At 39.1% G+C, this 25,077-nt stretch overlaps 1 protein-coding gene across 2 annotated transcripts in view; it reads left to right on the top strand.

The window, feature by feature from the left end:
- Positions 1-6,002: 6,002 nt before the first annotated feature.
- The window catches only part of Crot (carnitine O-octanoyltransferase), a 32,143-nt gene continuing 13,068 nt past the window's right edge, over positions 6,003-25,077 (top strand). The window contains exons 1-12 of one of the 2 annotated variants that reach the window (XM_042684624.1): positions 6,003-6,060; positions 6,607-6,694; positions 9,733-9,868; positions 12,383-12,507; positions 14,770-14,951; positions 15,105-15,229; positions 17,497-17,605; positions 18,386-18,479; positions 19,327-19,452; positions 21,627-21,728; positions 24,793-24,876; positions 24,957-25,064. In XM_042684624.1, coding sequence (XP_042540558.1) covers positions 9,754-9,868; positions 12,383-12,507; positions 14,770-14,951; positions 15,105-15,229; positions 17,497-17,605; positions 18,386-18,479; positions 19,327-19,452; positions 21,627-21,728; positions 24,793-24,876; positions 24,957-25,064 — 1,170 coding nt within the window. In that variant the 5' untranslated portion in view covers positions 6,003-6,060; positions 6,607-6,694; positions 9,733-9,753. The remainder of the gene's footprint in view (positions 6,061-6,606; positions 6,695-9,732; positions 9,869-12,382; positions 12,508-14,769; positions 14,952-15,104; positions 15,230-17,496; positions 17,606-18,385; positions 18,480-19,326; positions 19,453-21,626; positions 21,729-24,792; positions 24,877-24,956; positions 25,065-25,077) is intronic. The other variant, XM_042684625.1, reaches the window with a different exon arrangement.

Raw genomic sequence — 25,077 nt, 5'->3', positions numbered from 1 at the left:
ATATATCTTTGTGCATGTATGTGTAGGTGTAATGGACCAATTATTGGATCCTCAGCACCTAGTTTATAGCAATTTTATATGCAATGTCCCCAAATATAAACCAAAATTATCTCAATAGGTAAATGGTCAAACAAACTGCTATATCTATGTCATGAAAAATTACTCAATTGAACTTTTAAATTACACAACTTGGATGGATTCCTAAAGCATCTTGGTGAGTGAAATAAGCCAGTCTTAATAGGCCACATGTGACACCATTTATTCAATATCTTGAAGTTATAAAAGGCAGATTAGTGGTTGCCAGGGGTTTGTGGAAATAAGCAGAATGGCAGAGTGTAACAAAAGGGCATTCTTGTGGTGATGGAATAGCTCTGTACTTTGTTTGCAATTGTAGTTGCTCAAGTATACATTGACAAGGGGACAAGGAGTATAACATTATTTTGTTGACAGTTTTCTGGTCTTGACTAATGTGTACACGTAACTATTGGATGAAACTAGGTGAAAGGTACATGGAACCCTTCTGTCCTCTTTCCCAAACTCTTAGGAATCTGTGATTCTGTCAAACTAAAAAATTCTAAAAGGCTCGGTTGATACATACCTGTAATCTCAGCACTCAGTAGGTGTAGGCAGAAAGGTCATCAGTTTGGGCTAGCCAAGGCTACATAGTAAGACCTTACAGAAAGAGAAAAAGAAGAGAGGAGAAGGGAGGAGAGGGAAAGAGGGAAGTATGGACAAGAGGAAGAAGGAAGAGAGAGAGAGGTTATATAAAAATAATAAAAGACAAAAGTTTAATCATCCTTAAATTTGTATAAGCAAATAAGAGCCTCTAAAGTAACACTAGATAAAACAAAAACCAGAGGACTTCTCTGGTTTACTGAAGAAACAAATAATACCTATTTGCTCAAAATTACAGGGAATAAGAGGAACCCATTCATCTTATTTTATGAGGATAACATAATCTTGAGACCAAATACTCACAAGGACATTCTTAGATGTTTAAATTCTAAAACAATGTACTCATGATCATAGATGGAGAAATCTTCAACAATACATTAGCAAACCAAATCCAGCAATATGGAAAACAGATACTTATATCATGACTCAAACCCAAGAATTACAAATAGATAACTGCTCCTTTGTCATTTCTTTCTTCACTTCCACCCCTTTCTCCTTTTCTCCTCCTTTTTCTTTTTTTTTTATTGTGAAAATATTGTACAGAGGGGTTGCAATTACATGGGCAAGATAATGAGTACATTTCTTATCAAGCATTGTAGCCTCCTCCTTTGTTTCCCCTTCCCATCCCATCCCCCCCCCCCACCAAAGTTGTAAAGTTCGTTTTTCGACATAAGGACTTGTACATCTCATTGTTGCAATGGATCCACCTGTATCCCTATTTAAACGATTTGTTTTTCCCCTTCCCCTCCACAAATTATACTGACATCAAATACAGTGAAAGCAGGCTCCTCCTTTTTCTTAACCTCCAGTGTTCTTTTCCACAATTGGGTTCACTTGACTCATTTTTATTTCCTGTGTGTATTCAGCATGTTTCTACATCCCAAAAGGCATTGACAGGAAACCAGATAGAAGACACAATGAAACAAAAACCAGATTGCTCTACAGAGGGTTTATGATGAAGATAATGTGAACTCAATGGATGACAAGTTGGTCAGAGCACTTGGTTTTGCCTGTCTCTGTAACCTCCCACTTGTGGTTGGCAATGCCCAACTCTGGACTGCATAGGGCAGGAAAGACTGTGAGACATTTATCTCCAATTAACTACCAGAAAACCAGAAGTCAAGCTGTGACTCAAGTGGTAGAATGCTAGCCTTGAACAGAAAAACTCAGGGGCAGAGCCCAGGCCCTGAGTTCAAGCTCCAAAACCAATGGAGGTTGGAGTGGGGGAAGGAGGGGAAGAAAGAAATGTATTAAGACTAAGAAAGGATGAGTAAATATGAAGTCAATGATTTACAATGTGACATAAAAGGCAATGCTTACACTGAGGGTTCAATATGAGAATTTATTTCCCTTTCAAGTTTCAGATTTATGAAACTGATGGTCCAGATGCTTGTGTATTTTAACTGAATTTCTGCTGTCTTTCCTATTCAAGAAGGTTAAACCAGCCTACAACTCAAGATGTGAATAATACTAACAACAGAATTCATATCATTAGAAAATTTAGAACCAAGGAGGGAAGGAAAAAATATTAACCTTTAAGATGATCATAACTGAGTGTGACCTATTCAATACAGACAGCCAGAACATAATGAGTTGCCTTCAGTGTCAGAAAAATCTTTTGACTTGGCCTTTTTTGAGCAATGCTGGGACAGCTAGGTCTATGGGGACTCATGCAAATAGGGGTTACACGGCGACAGATCATAAATTTGGGAGTTAGAGAGATCTGTTTGATTCCCAACCTACCACTTAGTAAGCTAAATGGTTTTGTTTTTACTATGACAATGCCTCTCTCATTGTTTATCACACCTAAAATACACTGGCTGGCAAAGTGGACAGCTTATAGCTGTACAAACAAAGTATAACTACTGAATCACTGTGTGTCTGGACTGGATGTTTTATAACATTTTATAAGAAATCCACTAAAAATAGAGATGGCTTCAAACTTAGCTCTTCTGGTGTGCGACTTGGATGCGAACTGCATTATTATTTATCATTCCAACCATGAAATGTTCATTTAACTGTTATCACACTTCATAGAATTCTATAGGCTGGAGGTATTGTTCAGTAGTAGGGTATTTGCCTAACATGTACAAGACCCTGGGTTCTGTTCCCAGGACACACACACACACACACAATTACCTCCAGTAATAACAACAGGTGGGATCAATTCCAGAGCATTTTATTCATTTATAAATTTTATTTTTAACATCTATTTAATCTATTTATTCTTTGACGCCCTGAGGATTGAACTCAGGGTTTGGGTACTGTTCCTCAGCTCTTTTGTTCAAGGCTAGTGCTCTACTACTTGAGCCATAGATCTACTTCTGGCTTTTTTTGGTGGTCAATTGGACATGAGTCTCATGGACTTTCCTGTGCTGCTAGCTTCAAAACTCAGTGTTTAGATCTCAGCCTCCTGAGTAATTAGGATGATAGACATGAGCCTGGCTATTTATTTTTAATCTTATTTTATTTTTGCCAGTACTGTGGCTGGAACTCAAGGCCTTGTGCTCTTGTTTGTTTTATTCACTCAAGGCTGGTGCTTTAACATTTAACCCACAGCTTTACTTCTGGCTTTGTTCTGGTTGATTGGAGTTAAGAGTCTCATGAACTTTGCTGCCCAGGATAACTTTGAATGGAACTTCAGTAGCTAAGACGACAGGCATGAACCACCAGCGCTTGTTTAAACATTTTATTTTTCAAGTGAGAAAGCTGAAGGAGACTTAGATTAAATATTAAATTAAAGATTAAATGTTAGATTCTGCTAACATTTTATAAATAATGTGGAATAACTAGTAAAATTCTCATGAAGTCATATCTTTTCTCCAGGTAAATACTATTTCCATATGCATTCATTCACAATGAGAAACAATGCAGCCATGTGTCACCAACAGTACTATAACATCAATTACTTTGCCAAGTGTGTCCCTAGCATAATATCGTTGGTGTTCAGGCATCCCCAAAGAGGTGACAAAGAAAGAGAAAGGCAATGTGAAGAAAAGTCGGAAATAATCTAGAGCTGAAGCTCTAGACTGTTATAAGCAGAGTTCAGTTCAGTGGATGGTTCTGGTATGATCTTCAGCGGGAAAGGAGAAGTCAATTTAGAAAAACTTTCTGCTTAGCCAGAAATGGTTTGTCTAAGGAGATTTACCCCCCCCCCCCCCGTAAATTTTAATTTTAGTCACAAACTTGAGAGGTAAAATCAAATCAGAAGCAGAGTTTAGAGGTACAAAGGTGAAAGGTGCCATGATAAGTAACAGAATTATATTGCTATGGTTTGAACTGTGCCCTCTAAATTTCATGAGGTGTAAACATAATCCCTCAAATCTCTTGTTAATTGCATGTCATGGGCTAAAGGAAGGGTCTTTGTTATAAAAACAAGCTCCATTGTGTTACCTTGCACTGCTGTGAGATTCTATAGAGAATTTCCATCGGCAAGAAGGAAGTCACACCTGAGGGGTTTTGCTTGTAATCATAGCTACACATGAGACTGAGATATACTGGTGTAAATGGGACTACTGTACTGTGAGTTGTGTAAAAGTATAGCATAAACAATTACACACGGCATAGGCCATTTGGTAATGCTAATAAATAACCATGTAAAGTAGCTATGTTGAAGTAACAACAAAGCACTTAACGCATAATCAATTTAGTAATAAAGAATTTCCTTTCTTGTGTGATTTTCTAAATTACATTTGTAATCATGTAATTCTCCTAGGAATATACAGAATCAATTGGTTAGCCTCCACTTGTTTCACTTCAGGGCTAACCATGCATTTTAGCGGGAGTAAGTTACAGATTCACTACTTAAAGTAAATGAAACTGCAATCCTGTTGAGGATTTTAAAAAGTTCCTTTATTTTCTTGAATAGCCATTCATATTGGAAAAGTTCCTAAATAACACAAATACTATCCATAAAAGCCTAATGTGCTTAGTAATATTCATATTGAACTTTACATGTGTGACTATTTCATTTCTCCTGAGTAAATGAAGATATAGTTTGTGGTAAAAAATTAAGAACTGTCTTTTCCGACTCTCTAATTGGATTAGATTGGTTCCTTAGAGGGATAAGGTACATGAAAAGTCAATATTTTTGCACTAAATGAAAAACACATATTGTATTCTAGGTCTCTACGCTGTAGAATGTTACGTTCTTGGAAAAGCAAGAACCAAAATGTATCTGTAAAATCAATAACCAAAATATCGATAACCAAAAATATCCATTAAAAATGTACAGGGCATAATCTCCAAGTTTACATACTAGAAACCTGAATTTATCAAGACTGTGTGGCACTGAAGAAGACCAGACATACAGGTGACCTTCACGGTATATAAATACAACTCAGTAAAGCACCTAACCTTTTAAATATTGCAGGGCGTCACTTTTTTTCTTCTAAAAAGTTGGGTGTGGTGTTTACCATGCAACATCTCCAGCACACTACACTATCACAGAAACGCGTTACTATTTCTGTAGGAATCTAGTTCAGAGCCAGTGCACAAACTTCGCCTTTCCTTACACAACCGTGACACAGAAGGAGAACAAAAAGAAACAATGTCCTTAAGGTCAATCGAAGCAGTGCATTTTGTTTCAGGAGGCCGATGAGAACAGATGATGACCCGGGAAACTTCACACCGGCCGCAGGATCTCCGTCCGACCTCGTCCAGCTCCACTTGGTTTTTTAAGTTTCACATCGTGTCGCGACATTAAAAAAATAATCAGACCGGTTTGCACGGTGAGAGCGCAGCGAGGGTCGGTGAGCGGCCCGGGCCGCGGCGGGGACGGGGAGATTGGCCCGGCCCGGCCCGGCGCGGGGGGTGGGGGGGGGGCGGGCCCCAGAGCAGGGCTCGAACCCGGGTACCGCCGGGAGGGGGGCGAGCCCGCAGTTCGGGGTTTAGCCCACAGGGTGCAGTCCCGCGAGGGCGGAGCCGGGCCTTTACACCCCCCTCACCACCCAGGATGCCCGAGCTCCCGCAGCACCTCGCCGAAAGCTGCTACGGCCCCGCAGAAGCGATCCTCTCAGTCGGTCGGAACCCCGCAGGCAGGAACTCAACCCCGCGTCCGCGAAGGGGGGTGGGGGGGGGGAAGAGGGAGAGTGGAGGAGGAGAGGAGGACCGGGAGGGCGGGGGCGGAGCCTGGTGGAGGCAACCGGGCAGTCGGGGTTCACCCTGCACCCTCCAGGCTTTCCGTCCAATCAGTTCCCGGCGGCGCACATGGGGCGGGACCCTCGTGGGTGTCTGTCCAATCCCGTTCCCGGTGCCCATGGGTGGGACCCTCACGGCTTCCCGTCCAGTTCGCGCTTCCACCCACCCCTCCCGTCCGCGGCAGCCCCGAGTGAGTCGGGCGGGCCGGGGAACGGTGAGCGGCGCCAGCGGGGCTCGGCGCGGGCGGTGAGCACCCGCGGGCGGCGGAGCCGGCGCTCGGTTCGCGCCCTCCCCACCCACCGGGGGCGGGGGGAGTCGCGTCTTCGGAAAGGGCAGTGCGGGTGAACCGCGCGGCGGTGCGCAGCGCGGCCGAGCCGCGGTGGCTCCTGTTACCTGGCCCGCGGGGCCCGGAGGCACCCCGAAGTCGGGCCTGGGGCCGAGGCTCCTTGGCGTCGGGGTGCTTGCTTGGGATAGCTGCGGGTCCTTCTGGGCGGCAGCCTGCCCCGAGGTCGGCGGGAGGCTCGAGCGCGTATTGTCCTCTGCTGGTCGCTCGGCCCGGGCGGGCGGCAGCCTCCGGACTCGGGGCGCCGGGAGCCCAGGAACGAAACCTAGTCATTCAGATAGCGGTTGAATCCCGCCCTGGAGCAGAAGAACCTTCTGGGCGTATTTGCAGGGAAGTTGGAGGCTCCCGGGCCTTCCATCCCCTCGATTGTCCGCCTTCCACCTGCGCTCACCAGCTCTTCAGTTACTTTTGGTCTGACATTTTCGTTACGCTTGTGTCTTCCTTCCCAGCGTGGGCTTGATCCACATCCCCGTGGTCTCAAATCTGAATTGTTGCACCAGCTCCTGGCCGTCCCAGACAGTTCATCCTGGTACACTGGTAGGTGGTGTTCTGTTCCTCTACTTTTCCTGGTTGTCGTTGCCACTCTCTGTGAGCGCACATCATAGCCTGCAGGAAGTACACTAATGAAGTTCACTGTCATCGTTCTCTGATGCTGTTGGTATGAGGTTGTTTTAACTCAATCTTGTGATTCAACACTCAAGACAACTCTTAAAGAAATACCGTGAGAACTGATATTTTTAAAATTACCTGTTGGTGAATTATGTGCAATAGTAGATAGGAAATGCATATTAACAATGTTCCCACGAGGGAACAGCTAATCTTCTCTGCATATTTTTTTTTATTACTTTCCTATTTCAGGGAACAAATTCTCACGAACAAAACATACATTTATTATCCTGTACTTTCTGTAGATCTGAAATCTGAGTTTAGCTGGAGACTCCTCATAGTATTTCACAAAGCTGAAGTCATGGTTATTTTCTATGTATGGGTTATTTTCTAAGACAGTGAGGAGGAGAATCCACTTCAGGTTGATTCAGGTTGTGAGAGAATTCCCTTCCTATGCGTTAGTAGGATGAGGTTCCCATGCATGTTAATCCTTTGTACCTCTCAGTTTCTTAAGGCCCACCTGCATATTCAAGGGCAGAAATTAATCCAAAGCAACTTTAGCGTCTGTTCCACAGTGCTCACATGATTGTATTAGGTCCAACATGCCTAGATTAACATCAGTTCTGTAGACAATGACTCAATCACAGATAAATGATCTTGTCATATTTACAAATTCTGGGTGTGGAATTTGAGGCCATTCATAGAAATTCTGCCTACCATAATATTATTGCTTCAATCTTTTTGTTGGGCACTTTTAGTAGGAATTCTTTTTTTCAAAACATTATTGTTACTATAAAGGTGATGTACAGAGGGGTTACAGTTATGTAAGAATCTTATTTTTATAGTATGCTTTTCAGACACTTAAAAATTCTAATGGCTCCATTTGAATTACACGACTATACATTCAGTGTAAGGAAATTCATTTAAAGTTATTTGCATTATAGACATGGCTAGATTATGGCAGAGTCTCTATTTGGACCCAGGCTTCTACTGCCATTAGGTCCAAAGCCATGATTGTGGATGTTCAAAATAGAGTACACCTGAAGACATTAGACAGGAGGAAGCTGAAGAACTATAGATCTTTGTGACATCCATTTTTGGATCTTCTCTTTATGTTAATGGTATAGACTCACTTCTTCATAATAAAGTAAACCCACAATACAGTCATAAATAAAAAGAGTGTTTTTTGTAGCTATTATTTTTGTTTGAGACAGGGTCTCACTGTGTTGGCCCAAGGTGACTTCAAATTCAGTTCCTGGGTTTAAAGTGATTATCCTCCCTCAGCTTCCTGAATAGGTGAAAATACAGGTATGTGTCATTGGGCCCAACACTGAAAAATAGTAATAATAATTTATTTATAAAAACTTTACTTAGGACTGGCTCAAGTCAGGTAGAGTGCTCTCCTGTTAAGCATGAGGCCCCAAGTTCAATTCCCAGTACTGCCCAAAACATCCTGAATTAATTAAAATTAAATGAAAATCTATCTGTAAGTAGGAGTCCAGGGTCAGAAAAGTGATTCTGATAACCTTAGCAAATGGCTACCATAAAGGAGTGCTCTTCCATCTAATAATTACTGAGAAGGAAGAAAAGTCAGAAAGAACATATACAGTCCCTAGTAAGGGTATCATCTGCAGGTGACCAATCATGAAATCATACTGAGTTCCAAGGGGTGGGGCTAGGAGAAATAGAGCTGGGTAACTATGTATCTGATGTACCTAAAGTAACTTAGAATTCCACTAGCACAGGAAGGGAAAAAGTTGCTGGCTGAAAATAACCTCTGCTCTGCGTGTGTGTGTGTGTGTGTGTGTGTGTGTGTGTGTGTTGTGGGCTTGAACTCGGCCTGGGCGCTGTCCCTGAGCTCTTCAGCTCAAGCCTAGCACTCTAGCACTTGAGCCACAGTGCCACTTCCGGTTTTCAGATGGTTTATTGGAGATGAGTCTCACAGACTTTACTACCCGGCTGACTTTGAGTCTCAATTCTCAGATCTCAGCTTCCTGAGTAGCTAGGATTATAAACATTAGCCTTGGATTCCTGGCTCTGCCCTTGTTTTGATACTGTTTAACTTTGTAACCAGAGAGTGGAATATTTTGTTTTGCTTTGCTATATTTTTAACTTTTAAAAATAATCTTTAAGTAGTTATATAAAGGGATTTCAATACAGTGTGTTAATTTATGAATACATTGCTTTGCTATTTTAAAAAATTGGGGAAGGTTCTTATTTATTCAGTATTGATATTCCTTGTTTTCTCAGTTTCTATTAAAATAAAGGCTTCTTTGAGAAATCTAATTTAGTATCCAACAACCTATTCTTATTTTTTGGTTAGTTTGATTTTTGGCCAAAAAAGCATGTGAAAAATATTCAATTGCTTTGAGATTCTTGAAACCAATCAGATTAAGCCCCACACCATCAGTGCAATTAAGTTATATAAGCTTATCATATGATTTATGTATTCTATAATCTATAACTCTGTAGTTGAACAAGTCTTCCATACCTCTCCTAATCCTTTTCTACACTTCAGACTCTACCTACTAATTTTCAGGTTTCTTTATAACTTCTATCATGTTGCTTTGTGTATGGATTTCAATGCCAAGTATGAACTCTTAGACAAATTAAATCTCTTTGAGTTTCTTTTTTTATATAATATGGCAAAGAATGCCACCTCTCAGAAATAATATGAGAGGGAGTAGTTTTTCTATAATATGCTGCGATATCAGCAAATAGTAGGTGTTCAATCCATAATGATTATACTAGTCTCCTTGATCACTCTGACTTGTACGATATTGAGTCTTCATTTCTTCATTAAGTTGCTTTTATTCATCTGACAAGTTTATCAATTGTGTGAAAACCAAGAAAATGTACTTGATATATAGTTTAGTGAATTGGAAGTAACATATGTGTGTGTTTGTGTTTGTGTGTGTGTGTGTATTTATGCGATTGAAGGTATAAAGGAGGTTGCTTTCTTTTTTTAGTCTTCTAATTGTGATTATATAATGGAAAATCAATTGGCTAAATCCATTGAGGAACGAACATTTCAATACCAGGATTCCCTTCCATCACTGCCTGTTCCTTCACTTGAAGAGTCACTGAAAAAATACCTTGAATCAGGTATGTTCAGAATCTTTTTTTTTTTCTTGTCTGGCTATGGAGCTTGAACTCAGGGTCTGAGTACTGCTTCTGAGCTTCTTTTGCTCAGGGCTAGTGCTTTAACACTTGAGCCATGGCCCCACTTCTGGATTTTTGAACTTCAATCCTCAGATCTCAGCTGCTTGGGTAGCTAAGATTATAGACATGAGCCACTGATGCCTGGCATGTTCATAATCTTTGAGTCTGCATCAGTACTGTTAACAGCGTAGAATACCTATAGCATTAGAAGTTGATGAGTATCTAAAAGCTACTTTTTATAAGTTCATGATAATTTAAATATCCTTAAAATACCCAAACTCTTGTTTTCTCCATAGTTAAAAGCCAACTAATATTAAGAGGTTTGTAGTTAAAGTTCAGTTTTACCTGTCTTCCTTTCTCCCTGTCTAGGGCAAGAATTTTCAAATCACTGATCTATTTATTGTTTTATTTCATTGGAAGTAATATGCTTACAGTATTTTTTGAGACTTTTCATCATAGATACTTTAAATTAATTCCTAAAAGGCATGTGGGTTTGTGTCCAATGTGGCCTGCCCCAACATATGCATATGTATTCACATCTCCTCTCTCATTTTTTAAGATATGGTTTATAAAAAAGTCACCATTTTAAGTCAGCATTCATCTGGTTAATTCAGGATTTTGCTTGGTTCTGAAAAACAGTCACCTGACTTTGGAATTATTTAATTATTTATCAACGAACCATGCATTTCATTCCTTGTATTTTCTTTTGACAGTACTTAGTGTTTGAACTTGCCCTTCAGCCTGTCAGGCAAGAATTCTAACATTTGCACCACACCTCCAACCCTTTCTGTTTGTTATTTTTCGAATAGCATTTCTCATTTTTAACCTGCGGTTAAAAATGTGTCTGGCCTGCTTTCCTTTTTTTTTTGTTTTTGGTTTTGGTTTGTCGTGGGGCGTGAACTATGGGCTTGGGCACTGTCCCTGTTCTCTTCGGTTCAAGGCGAGCGCTCTACCACTTGAGCCACAGAGACACTTCCGGTTTTCTAGTGGTTTATTGGAGATGAGAGTCGCACAGACTTTCCTGCCCCGGCTGGCTTTGAACCATGATCCTCAGATCTCAGCCTCCTGAGTAGCTAGGATTACAGGCATGAGCCACAAGCTCCCGGCTCCTGCTTTCCTTTTTAAAGCTGCATTTCTCCCTTATTTTTCATATGCTTAGTTTACTTATACATTTGTATAAAGTAAATAATGTATCCCCAAACACTTCAAAACAGTGAAAATTCTGGAATATATTGAAGCACATAAAATATTGTGTCCATTTTATTTCTTCTTAGAGTCATTCTTTTAGGAATGCCCTAGTATTTACTGTTCTTGAACTTGCGGGACAGCTGTTATCTATTATCTTTCCTTTGCCATTATTGTGGCTATTCTGTTGTTCTATTCACATTTCGCTCTTGCCGTGGAGTCTTAACAGTTCTTTTCCTTCTCTTTATGGATTTACTTCTTTGTTTTAACTTACTGTTTGTAGCTTCCTGAAAAAGGAAAATCTGAAGGAAAAAGAAGGAAGATTTCCTAGATCTTTTAGCTGAGTATAGAGTTCTGAGTTGGAAGTGTTTTTTTCTTAAAAACTTTGAAGGTGAGATCAGAGCTGGTGGCTCACACCTGTAATCTAGCTGCTCAGGAGGAGGATAGAGGTTTGAAGTTAGCCTAGGCAGAAAAGGTGAGAGAGAATCTTATCTGCAGTTAGCCAGCAAAAAGCCAGAAGTGGAAGTGTGGCTCAAGAGGCAGAATGCTAGCCTTGAGTGAAAAAGCTAAGGAAAGGTACCAGGCTCTGAGTTCAAGCCCCCAAAACTGTAAACAAAACACAAATAAAACCACAAATAAAACCATCAAGAATTTTGAAAGTGTGTTTGTTCCTTCCTCTTGTAAAGTACAGTTGTCATTCTGATTTTGAAGCCCCTTCCCATAAAGGTCCATAACACATCCCCAAATCACCACCCTGGGAACCAGGCCTTTAAACACACTCCACATATTTAAGTCATAGTTGTACATTCCCTGTTGGTCTATTTACTACTTAATATCACCACTCCTTTTGCTTATTTTTCTCTTGTATGAGAGACTTTCTTCAACGATCTTATCCTTATGCTTTCATATTTAAGTATGATAGGACTAGAGACTCTGTGTACAAGAGTTGGGCTTAGTGACTAATAAACCATGGCTTGGGCTTAGTCACCATTTAGTGAGTCCCCAACTACTCACTTAGTCACTAGATAGTGACTTGTGGACTTGTTAGGTAGAGAAGAGACCTAGCATTTCCATGATGGCATACCTAAATTTTATATATACTATCTTTTTAGAGAGTATTTTGCATTGCTTTTTTTTTTGTTTTAGCCATTTTCATGTTGTAACTCCATTGTAATTTATTGTACTTCGAGTCATTAAGATACAAATACTTGGCGATTTGGAATTAGTTGATGTCTAAATACCATTCATCATGGTTTTTTCCCATCTCTCTAGTAAAGCCATTTGCAAATGAAGAAGAATATAAGAAAACTGAAGAAATAGTTCAAAAGTTTCAAAATGGAGTTGGAGAAAAATTACACCAGAAATTACTCGCAAGGGCAAAAGCAAAAAGAAATTGGGTATTTTTGTTTTAGTATACTTCTTACTGAAAAACTGATCATGTTTAAAGAGGAAAAAATTAACTATGAATACCTGTTGATTTGTAAAGTATTGCTATGAAAATCTTTGCAGTCCTTGCAATTATGATTATATGAAAGAATGAACGAGTGATTTAACTGGGGACTTTTGAGCATTAGTGGGCTTCTTATTGTCCAAAAACTTGTTAAAGTACAGAATTGCTAGAGAAAGTGATTCTGTTTCAGTCGGTCTGGAATGGGGCCTAAAAGTCTTGATTTCTCAGTTACTACATGTAGTTCTAATGCAGTGATCTATTAACCTTATTGGAGAAAAACATTTTTAAGGTGATTATAACTTGAAAAAAAAAGCACGCAAACATCAAAGTAGCATGTGGCATAGACATGTTTAAATAGTATATGGGAGAAAAGGGGCCATTACAAATTCAAGTGGAAAATAGTTACATATAGTCTATATTTCAGTTAGACATATAGAGAGAACCTGCTATAATAATTATGGAAGATCTCAGTAATTTTCCACAATTTTTGACTTACTCAGCTCAACTTTCAGTAGTCTCTAGTATTTGAATTAGGAAATGAGTTTTCATAATTAAAAAAATATATCTGGGTGTCAGTGGCTCATGCCTGTAGTCCTAGCTACTCAGGAGACTGAGGTCTGAGGACTACAGTTCAAATCCAGCCTGGGAAGAAAAGTTCATGAGACTCTTCAATTAATCATCACAAAGCCAGAAGTGGAACTGGACTTAAGTGAAAAACTCAGGGACAGCATCCAGACCCAGAGTTCAATCCCCAGGACCAGCAGACAGACATACACACACATACATATATCCCAAACAAACAAACAAAACTATTGACTTATTGGACACTGGTGATTCATGCCTATAACTCTAGTGACTCAGCAAGTTGATACATGAGGATTTCATTTTGAAGCCAGTCCAGGCAGACAATCACAGAAGACTTTCTCTCCAGTTAACCAGCAGAAAGCCAGGAGTTAGATATATGGATCAAGTGGTAGAATGCTAGTCTTGAGCAAAAAAGCTAAGCAAGTATACAAGGCCTGAGTTCAAGCCCTCGTACCAGCACAACAAACAAAAAAGGCATTGCTTTAGTCTGCAAATAATGGTAACCACTCTATACTTTCAAGAAGAAAATGTTTTATGAGCCATTTTAATACCTATGATGGAATAATAAAATATTCTACTCCCAGACTCCTTTATTCACAATTTTGATCCTTTGTGATTTTTTTGTTTGTTTTTTTTTTATGGAACTAGGGTATGACCTCAGGGCCTTTTGCTTGCTAGTCAGGCACTTTGCTGCCGAGCTACATCTCCCTGTAACATGATTTTAACTAAAGTGGGGGATAAAGGTAAAGCCATTGAGAACAACTGTTCTGCCCAGGTGGTAACATGAATTTCTTTAAAAAGAACTTCAGAGAATTTGATCATATTTGGTTATTAGGCATGAAATTACTTATTGTGAAAGGGGGACACATACAAAGGACTGTCTCTGAAGCATCAAAGTTGGGAAGCAGATATAGGAGGATTATGGGTTGATGCCAAAAATACTTCGTGAGACCCAGTCTCAGACAACAAGCTGAGTATCTCCAGAAAGTATGGCTCATGAAGGCCTGAGTTCAAACCTCACCAGCACTGACAAAACCAAACAAACAAGAAATTTAGTCAATATCGGTTGTACCCTACTTATTCTGAGGAAATTCAATAAGGACCCTGTTGGATATTTGTGATTTCAATGATTATCTGTCTGAGTGTATCTTTTTTAGTGTTTCTTGTTTTCTATTTTTTTTTTTTTGTCGGTCGTGGGGCTTGAACGCTGGGCCTGGGCGCTGTCCCTCAGCTCTTCAGCTCAAGGCAAGCGCTCTACCACTTGAGCTACAGCGCCACTTCCGGTTTTCTGGTGGTTTATTGGAGATAGGAGTCTCACAGTCTCTCCTGCCCGGGCTGGCTTTGAACCGCGATCCTCAGATCTCAGCCTCCTGAGTAGCTAGGATTACAGGCGTGAGCCACCAGCGCCCGGCTTTGTTTTCTATTTTTGATAGTATAGTTAAATAATATTTAGGATCTTACAGTTCCAAGAGAGACAAAAGTGATCACAGTAGCATTTTTCAAATACATTATGAAACAAGGTGAAATGATAAAACAAGAAAACATGTTTTTGGATGTTGAATAAAGTACAAATGTAGCTGTCTCTTTCAAACAGCAGTAGACTGATGGTGTTAGTTTCTTCTAGCTGGAAGAGTGGTGGCTGAATGTTGCCTATCTGGATGTTCGTATACCATCACAACTGAATGTCAACTTTGTGGGTCCTTCTCCCCATTTTGAACACTACTGGCCGCCCAAGGAAGGCACTTGTTTAGAAAGAGGAAGCATAATGCTTTGGCATAACTTGAACTACTGGCAGCTATTAAGAACGTAAGGACACTTATATGAATTTAGTAATGGATTCACCTAAAGTCAAATGTTGAGACGCTTAATGTACTTATTTGGGGAAAAATAAAACAATTGTGATTTTTTGATTTATAAGCTTAAAGATAACTTCTTACTCAAAATACTTTTTTTTAATAGAGAAAAGGTGCCTGTTCATAAGGTTGGAAATACTCCCCTAGATATGAATCAATTCCGAATGCTATTTTCTACCTGCAAGATTCCAGGAATTACTAGAGACTCGATTGTGAATTATTTTCGGACTGGTGAGTAAAAATATGAGGAGTCTCTTAGTAAAAGTATTGGAATTTTGATGTTTTGCTGTAACATGTATTACTGAGGAAGATACAATTTGGTGAAGAGTTTGTCTTGGACAAATTAAAGGCTTTCTGTGAACTTTTTTTTCCCTAGTTTAGATGTTTGTAATGTGTGAGAATAGATTTACAGAACTGTCCTACTTGATTCAACACAAACTGGATGCTTAGGTAGTACCATTTACTACAGCTTAAGATATTCATTGAAGAGTTGAATTACTAGTCTACACAATTCTTTTCTACCCTCATTTCTTATTTGAATTATCCTGAATAATACAGCTTATGAACTATAATCCCTCCCTTGTATACAAAGTAAAAATTTTTAATCAGTCATTAAAGTTAGGAGAAAAAACAATAATAGAGAAGAGTGACGCTGAACTTTCTCAGTAGCTCTGGCTCCGTCCTGACCCTGGCATTCTGACAGGCCAACTTGCCTCCCCTCTCCAAGGAAGAATAATACTGACAAGAACAAATCATTGTAACTACTCTAAACAAAACAAGAGACTCTAAAAATTTACTACTCACTGCCTTACTAGATGACCCTGCCCTTCAACTCCCACATTGTATGACAACACAGAAAACACCGATTGGGCTCTTCTTCATCCTTTTCATTGCAAAAATAGACACACTTGGACCTCAGAGGAAATAAAAGCCTATTAAAAATACTAAAAGGATTAAAATCACCAGGTGAGGTGGCTCATGCCTGTAATCCTAGCTACTCTGGAGGCCAAGATTTGAGGATCACAATTTAAAGCCATGCTGGGTAGAAAAGTCCTTGAGACATTCTTATCTCCAGTAAACTACCCCCAAAAAGTTGGAAGTAGAGCTGTGGCTAACATGGTAGAGCACTAGCCTTGAGCAAAAGAAGCTTAGGGACAGTGCCCAGGCACTAAGTTCAAGCCTCAGGACACACACACACAAAGGTTAAAATCTTTGCCTCCTTGCCCTTTCTAATCCAATAAAGCTTTAACATTTTAAAATTCAGACTCTCCTAAAAACCTAGCCAGAGTGGGGAAAGAAATCTCACCTATTGATTTCAGTTGATCCTCAAATGGGCCCAACCCACCTATCATGCTACTCTCTTTTGCCAGTTTGTTGTTTCCACTGCTTAAAAGATGACTGTTTCTGTGTCTTTCTCCTCATTCTCAGATAGTGAGCTTTTTCATGTTCTTAATAAATACAAAACAAATAGCTCTTCATTGACCTTCTTCTTTACATTTTTAAAATTAATTTACTTTATTGTTATTATAGAGGTGATGTACAGAAGCATTACAATTATGAGACAATGACTTCTCTTCCCTCACTCTCTCCCAGTCTCTCCCTCCTGTCTCCACCCACCAGTTTGTATCATTCACTTGCATCAGTGTTCAGCAAGCTCCACTGCTGCACTTTTTTACCCTTTTCCCCTTCAAGTGCTATACCCTCCCCCTGCCCTCCTGAAGATATACACTTGAATACACCATACATAAGGAAAAGAAGACAGAATCATGAAAAAATAAAAAAAAAACTTTAAAGAGAAGTCTCTTGTTTCCATTTCTTGGAGTTAGTTTATATATATATAATTTTATGTTAATATGAAGAAGCATATAGGAATTGTATCTTTGTTTCTTTTGTTTCACTGTGTGTATCTAGAATCCTATATAATTTATCATACACCAGTGTATTTTAGATCTAGTTTCAACATATCAGAGAGAACATGTCCATCTTTATATTTACCAGACTATTTCTAATAGGCAAAAAATTACCCCCTAAAGATGTCTACTTCCTGGCCCCTGGAACTGCAAATATATTAGGTTCTATAGTAAAAGATGGTTATCACTTGATATGGAGATTCGAAGATTCCTGGATAATGCCACATTTCAGTAATGCATATTTGTGAAATCAGGTTACATATATACATCTCCCCAAACTTCTGTCATTTCTATATGGCAAAACATTCAAAATACTTGTTTCTTAACTATTTGATATATACAGTATATTTACATAAATACTGTATATATCAGTCATTATTTACAATCACCCTACTGTGCCATAGCATATCAGAACTTATTCTGATCTAATATGTAACTCATTGATCAACTTCTTGTCCTTCTTTTTTCCTAGTTGTTTTTGTTTCCATGATATATGAAAATCAAACATTAGAGGAATATTTGTGTGTAGCTTTATTCTCATTTAACTTTAGGAGATCTGAGCCTTGTGTTTTCTGTTTCTTTTTCCAGAGACTGAAGGTTATTCTCCAGTTCACATTGTTGTGTTGTGTCGAGGCCGAGCATTTGCTTTTGATATAATGCATGAAGGAGGTTTGATCACCCCACCAGAGCTTCTCAGGTATTTTTCTGCATTTGCTTCTTTGTTGTTGTTCCTTAATTTTTTCAGTAGAGGAATAATTCTCTATTCCTGTTTCTCAAAGGATAACAAGAACTCAAATATAAATGTTGTGTTCCTAGACCCACTTCTTACCCTATGTTTCTTTCCTTCCTATATTCCTGGCTTCTTGTGCATGATCTACTCCTGCCTCTTTACTTGCAGTCTCTTCCCAATGTCAGATTATCTCTGACTTTTGAACATACTGATGCTTTCTATTTGGAATGCTCTCTCTTGTCTTGTGTGCTTGGCAGATTGATCTTTGTCCCTTTTGTACATCACTGCAGGGTCAATGGTTTCCTAATTTCCTTTTTCCTTTCCCCTCTGCAGACCACAAGAATAAACTCCCTTAGGGTCTTTGTGTAGCTTGTATATTTCTGTAATGTTGATTAAAATGTATGGAAATAATTTATTTTTGTTTTCAAATCCAGAGCTTCCAAAGATTAGTTACTGTCTTTTTGTCATTCTCTCTTCTCATGCTTCTTCTCCTCCGGTTTCTCTCATCTCTGTAAATTACTATTACTTGATGTGTCATTTAGTATGCTTACAAGGTTCATTTGTGTTGTAGCGTGAATATTCCTTGGTTATAGCTGAGTAATTATCTGGATATACTGCATTCTATTGATGTTACAATGTATTTCTTGGGATAATATGTCATAAACTTAAGTGTTAATCAGTATCATGACCTGTTGAAGACCTCTGTGGTCTTGTGCTCCTTTTGAACCCTCTTTGATCTTCCATAAGACAACTGACGTATATCTATAAGAAGTGCCATAGTGAACCCAATGGTCCTGGAGTAGCAGCATTAACTACTGAGGAGCGAACTCGATGGGCTAAGGTAATATTTATGTTCTTCCTTTCTTGCTGGCTTGCTTGCTCCTTAAGCTTTTGTAGCTGCTGGAAAACCCAGATGCACAGAACCTTCTTGGTCATGAATCAGCAGTGGGCTTTCTGTCATGTAGAAGGGGAAAGGTGTACTGAACCCATCACTCCCTGCATATCTTCTCAAAGGCATCATATTTGGTCTTATGAAGCATCTTTTTCCTCTGGCCCATGTTTATCAGCAGAGAGCATTTGTGGGCTTTGTCCTTTCTATATTTTTGAATGTGTTCTTCATAATTGCAGGTATTGAGGGTTGAAGCAACAATTTGAGCCTCTAGGTGTCTGGTATCCTCTGGGCTTGCCATGACCGTGTTTCATCAACTGTTCTTGCTTGACTTTTACCTTGCTTTCAAGTTGGCCATTTCTAAAAAACGATCAGCCTTCTCAATTCCAGTGATGTCCTGGTAGTTTCTGACTGGCATGGAAGGGTGGGTCATTGTCTTTGTTGGGCTGGACTGGTTTCTAGATGACATACCAGTCTGTAGAACACTGCTGCTGCAGGCTTCACTGAGCTGAGACCTGGCACTCCCTCTTCCCAGCAGCCCAAATACAGGGGTATGGCTCACTCTTTGGGTTCAAGTCAAACTCAGTGCCCCCCCCACCATGATTTATGACCCCCAATGACCCAGTGCCACAGCCACCCTCCCCTTCATAGTACAGGATGGGTTACACAATACTACCATGATGGCTCAGGCTTTAGCACTATGTTATTCTTAATAAACTTGATCTCTGACTCTTTATTACTTTGTGGATAACTGTATTTAAGGTATAATATTTAATTATATTATCTCCTTGCTCTTTAGGCACGGGAGTATCTGATTAGTCTTGATCCAGAAAACTTGACTTTGTTAGAAAAGATTCAGAGCAGTTTATTGGTATATTCCATAGAGGATGGTAGTCCTTATGTTACACCGGAAGATTATTCTCAGGTAACTTTTTCTGTTGCCTCCTTTTCTGGAGGATGTAAACGAACGTGAGATAATTGTTTTTTCTCTTTTTATTATCAGGCTCTTAGAATTTTTCTCAGCTATGAAATATGCATGTGGCAAATCTTATACTTACATAGTGCATTGTAAATTTTTGACACATGGTTTAAAGCTATTTAGATCTGTTTTGAACCTCACTTAGAGAAGTATGGTGATGGTTTGCATTATCACATGTCTGGGCCCTCACTCATTTCACTCACTACATTCATAGACTATTTACACATGTCACTGGGGTAAATTAATCTCCCAGAGTGACATAAGAACCTACTTATAACCCACACTACTCTGTCTTGACTAGTTGAGAGGATTTGTCCCAAGAATTATATTACCCTTGTAAGTAATTTATTTGTCATTGGTTTACTGAACACATTGACTTCAGTGAGTTTAAGGGTATATGATGTTCCCTCTTTCCACCCCAAAGTACTGTTTTCATTTCCTGAGAAATAAAAGGTAGTTATTGTATAAAAAAGCTCATCATTTTCTAAAAACACTAAAACTATTTTACAATATAGTCATCAATATAAAATGTTGATAGGACAAATAATTTAGGATTAAAAATCTTGTAGCTCCAGACACCAGTGACTAACACCTGTAATCCTAGCTACTTTGAAGGCAGAGATCTGAGAATGAAAGATATCATCCCAAGGCCACAAGGCAAACTGGAGAGATTCTTAACTCTAGTTAACCTAAAAAGAGCCAGAAGTGGACGTTTGGCTCAAGTGGTAGGATAGATGTGAGTTAAAAAGCCAAACAAGAGCAAGAGACTAAGTTCAAGATTCAGTAACAGTACTAAATAAGTAAATAAATTTGTAGCTAGACAGCAAGATTTTTAGTGGTTTTGTGTGTGTATGTGTGGGGGGAAGAGGGGAAAGAGGGAGGGAGGAAAGAGGGGTTGGGGGAGTGTATTACCACACTAATTCTTTTTATTTTATTTTATTTTTTTATATTGTGAAAATACTGTACAGAGGGGTTACAATTACATGGGCAAGATAATGAGTACATTTCTTATCAAGCATTGTAGCCTTCTCCTTTGTTTCCCCTTCCCATCCCTTCCCATCCTTCCCCCCACCCAATCCTCCCTCCCTCCCCCCTTCCCCCACCAAAAGTTGTAATTCTTAAGGAAGAACATATTTCAATGCATGTTACTCAAACTTTTTTTTTTTTTTTTTTGGCCAGTCCTCTCTGGCTTGAACTCGGGGCCTGGGCACTGTCTCTGAACTTCTGTTGCTCAAGGTAGCACTTCACCAATTGAGTCACAGCGCCACTTCTGGCTTTTTCTATTTATGTGGTACTGAGGAATCAAACCTAGGGCTTCATGCATGCTAAGCAAGCATTCTACCACTAAGCCACATTCCCAATCTATTCAACCTTTTTGGACCATGGGTTATACTTCGAAATACCATTAGTTCACAGCCCACTATGTATACTTACATAAGCATGCTTATCCACACATATAATAGAAGTTTCAAAAAACAATAATTATACAGGAAACTCCATGAGATTCTTATCTTCAGTTAATCACCAAAAATTGGAAGTAGAACTGTGGCTCAAGTGGTAGAGTGGTATCTTTGAGCAAAAGATTTCAGGGATAGTTCACAGATACTGAGCTCAAGCCCCAGGACTGGCACAAAACAATAATAAAAAACCAAGTAACTACTTTTTCTGTCTATGATATACTCTATTATTTCCCTCCCATTTTATAATTTGTAAAGAATGTTGATTGTGATTCAGTACCTTAATTTCATAACTCATCAATGGGCCAAAATCTGCAGTCTAAAGGGTAAAGTTTAATGGGTTATGAATTGTTAAGACACTTCTTTTTGTGACTAAGCATAACAAGACTTCTTTTATATCTGAACTAGAAAGTCTGCTATTTTCAACTGTATATCCTGAACAACCATAAACAATGCATGAGAATTCTATTTCTTGGTTGGATTTTCTTGAAACTTGAGAAATAGCTGAAATCAGGACCCGAGTTTTTTATCTCGAGTATTACTATATTACTTTATTAAATTTGGTTGACTTGAAAGGAAGTACATGTGTTTAACTTTAATGTTTAATATTTACAAAGCATTGTGAAAGTCCCTTTTAATTTGGAAAAATAAAATGTATTTTAGGTACTTGAAAGACTTCTCATTGGAGATCCAACAGTACGCTGGGGTGACAAATCCTATAACCTGATTTCCTTTACTAATGGAGTATTTGGGTCTAATTGTGATGTAAGTAAACTATGATTTTTTTTAAAACTTTCCTTTATTAATGTAACTATCATTCTACTTAGCTTAAGGTAACTTTTGCCTGTAATCCTTGCTACTCAGGAGCCTGAGCTCAGAGGATCAAGGCTTGATGCCAGTGCAGGCAGAAATCTGAGAAATTCCATCTCCAGTTAACCAGTTGGGCTTAGAGGCCTGGCTTCAGTGATAGAGTGCTGGCTATGAGTGTGAGCAAGTAAGCTGAGTGAGAGATACAATCACTGAACTAGCAGGAGAAATAAAAGCTTAAAAGTATCTATATAAGGGCTGGGAAGTGGTAGAGTGCTTGCCTTGCATGCCTGAGGCCCTGGGTTCGATTCCTCAGCACCACATAAGCAAAAAGAAAAAAGCCGGAAGTGGTGCTGTGGCTCAAGTGGTAGAGCCTTGAGCTGAAGAGCTGAGGGACAGCGCCCAGGCCCAGAGTTCAGGCCCCACTACTGGACCCCCCCCCCCAAAAAAAAGTATCTATATGAGGATAGGAGGGAAAAACTGGGGAAAGGGTGACATGGTGCAAAAAGAAATGTACTCATTACCTGACTTATATAGCTGTAACCCCTCTGTATATCACTTTATATTCACAATTAAAAGTACCCATACAAAAATTTAAATTACGTATGTGGTTTAAATTTCTATAACTGCCATCAGTGATAGATTCTTTCTCACCTTTTAGTTTAACTTAATAGCAGTAAACAACAAATATGTATGCTGTACTGTGGTATAGTATAACACTTTTGATGATATTATAATTAGTTTAATTATGAATTTTCAGTGAATGAGCATAGGCAAAGTTAATTTTCATGTATTATAATTGCTAAGAACCTGTTATCTGTACTTTAAAAGATGTTTTATGCCATTGTGTATATATTCCCTATGTATAGGGAAATGTATACAGACATACCTCTAGGTTTACAGCTTTTCCTAGTAGCTAGGTAGCAATTTTCCTAAAGTGACACATAATCTTTGAGACACTAGCCTATGAAGATTAAAGGGATGGGGGAAAGGAAGGGAATTACTATCCCTTTTGACCTTCATGAAATATAAAACAACTTTTTAAAAATTTCTCTTTTGTTTTGTTTCCATCATTTTAGCTAGTCCTGTCTTCCATTTAGGCACTCTAAACAAAGAAAGGGGGAGAAAAGGGATGTAATATTTTATTCTGTTACTATTTGTTTAGTTTTGTTTCTTTAGTACCGACATTGCACTCTGTGCTTCCTGTGTGTTACCCACGCCATCTGCCTCTGAGCTACAGCCCAACCCTGTTCAGTGGTTTTACTTATCATTAGATATTCCATTTTAAGTGATAGAAATTTAGTCTGGCATTAGATTGAGAAGATACTTGTTGGCGTAGGTGTATACTTAAAACTGATTTCTAGGTTCCAAATTAATATTCACTCTTTCCCCATTTTTTGACATTCTTTGGCTTTGTTTTGATAGAATACCCAATGTGATTGTTGAAACTACAATTTGCTTATCTTCATACCTCTCCTAGAATATCAGTCCCTCTGGAAATAGCCAGCTTCTTTTTTTCTAAGGGTTCTAGAAAAAGTATGGAAATAATTCTTACTGGTTCTGATTGACTTGTTCCTGGACATCAGATGCTCTCATTTGTCTGGTCTCTATCATATGTAGAACCTTGGAACTTAGAGGGCAGAAGAAACAGCCTCATTCAACCCATTACCCAGGGGATTGTTAGTTGCCAGGAGAGTAATAAAGTAGCTGTTATTTCACAAGTAGGTGAACTGGTAGGTAAGAAGGTGTTAAAAGTTATAGTGGTTCCTAGGAGTGACAGTAAAAGGTTGTATTAGAACTTTTTTTTGTCAGTTGTGGGGCTTGAACTCTGGGCCTGGGCACTGTTCTGAGCGCTTCAGCTCAAGGCTAGTGCTCTACCACTTTGAGCCACAGTGCCACTTCCAGTTTTCTGGTGCTTAATTGGAGATAAGAGTCTCATGGACTCTCCTGCCAGGGCTGGTTTGAACTGTGATCCTCAGATCTCAGCCTCCTGAGTAGCTAGGATTACAGGCATGAGCCACCAGCACCCAGCTTATACTAGAACATTTTGAATTTTTGTTTTTGTTTTTACTTTTCCTTCAAAACTACTGTTGACAAGATTTTTCACTAATTGCCTCAATTTTCTTCTTTTCTACTCCCTATTTGATTCACCTTGCTTTTCTCAGTCTGATTCGCTCTCTCTCCAGTCCCAGGAAGGATCCTGTGGAAGGTAGTTATCTGTGTCTGCATTCTTCCCTTGATGTCTCTTGGGCCTGTCCACAACAAAGATACTAACATCCTTCTTGCTCTTTCTTACGGGTTCCAATAAAATAGAAATGGGTAGTGCTGTCTTAAATAAAACAATACACATGGTACTATATGAAAATCTTTGTGAAATCATAAAACGAGATTTGATGGAAAAAAATAGGTTTGCCAGTGACCTCCTATTCTTGATATGTGTGCTTGTTGCTTACAGATGGATGAACTGCTTGTTCATCTTATACATACTTCCTTCCCTCAAGAGCCTGCCGTGTGTGGCTACTACCCAATTGGTAACAGCCAAGTGTACTTGTAAGCTCCATTGGTCTGTTATACAGACCAGCAGAGCCTTAGTGTTGGGTTACAGTTTAAACAGTTAATTTCTACCCCTGAAGCTGGACATGTGTCTCTCAAGCTTTTCCTTCTTTCCCTCCAAAGTTAGCAGTATCATATTCAGTTTGTCAATGATAATAGTTTAATGTAAAGTGAAGATAATAACCTAGAAGGAACCATCTGATGTCACTGTCACCAAAGGAACATGGAAAAATTAAGGACAGATATAACCACCAAACCTATCATACTTTGTATCAGAGCCCATCATCCCCACTTTCCTTAAATTTTGAGAATTATTTCTGCCACATCTAGTCATTCTTGTAGGTATATACACAGAATGGTTATCCTTTCTATTCTCACGTAGTGGCCTACTTTACCTAAAGAAGTTCAAAGAAAATAGTGCCTCAAATTTTGACACAAGTACTCAATATATCATGGGCTTTCATTTTAGCATGCCCCTTTTGATGCAATGGTTATGGTGCACATCGCCTATTATGTGGATGAGAAAATTTTAGAGACTGAAGGAAGATGGAAGGTATGTCAGCAACAAATATTTCATCCTTTTTTCCCCCATATTTTTATAGATACAAGGTTTTAAATCCTCTCTATTTTTAGGGTGTAGAGAAAGAACGGGATATACCACTTCCAGAGGAGCTTGTGTTCACTGTGGATGAGAAAATACTAACTGACATCAGCCAAGCAAAAGCCCAGTATTTCAAAGAGGTAGATTTGCCCC

This window comes from Dipodomys spectabilis, unplaced genomic scaffold (assembly GCF_019054845.1).
Source record: "Dipodomys spectabilis isolate Male_0828 unplaced genomic scaffold, ASM1905484v1 ptg000089l, whole genome shotgun sequence".
Taxonomy (NCBI): domain Eukaryota; kingdom Metazoa; phylum Chordata; class Mammalia; order Rodentia; family Heteromyidae; genus Dipodomys; species Dipodomys spectabilis.
Note: the sequence above shows the minus strand (reverse complement) of the source record. Positions and strands in the feature narration are given on the sequence as shown.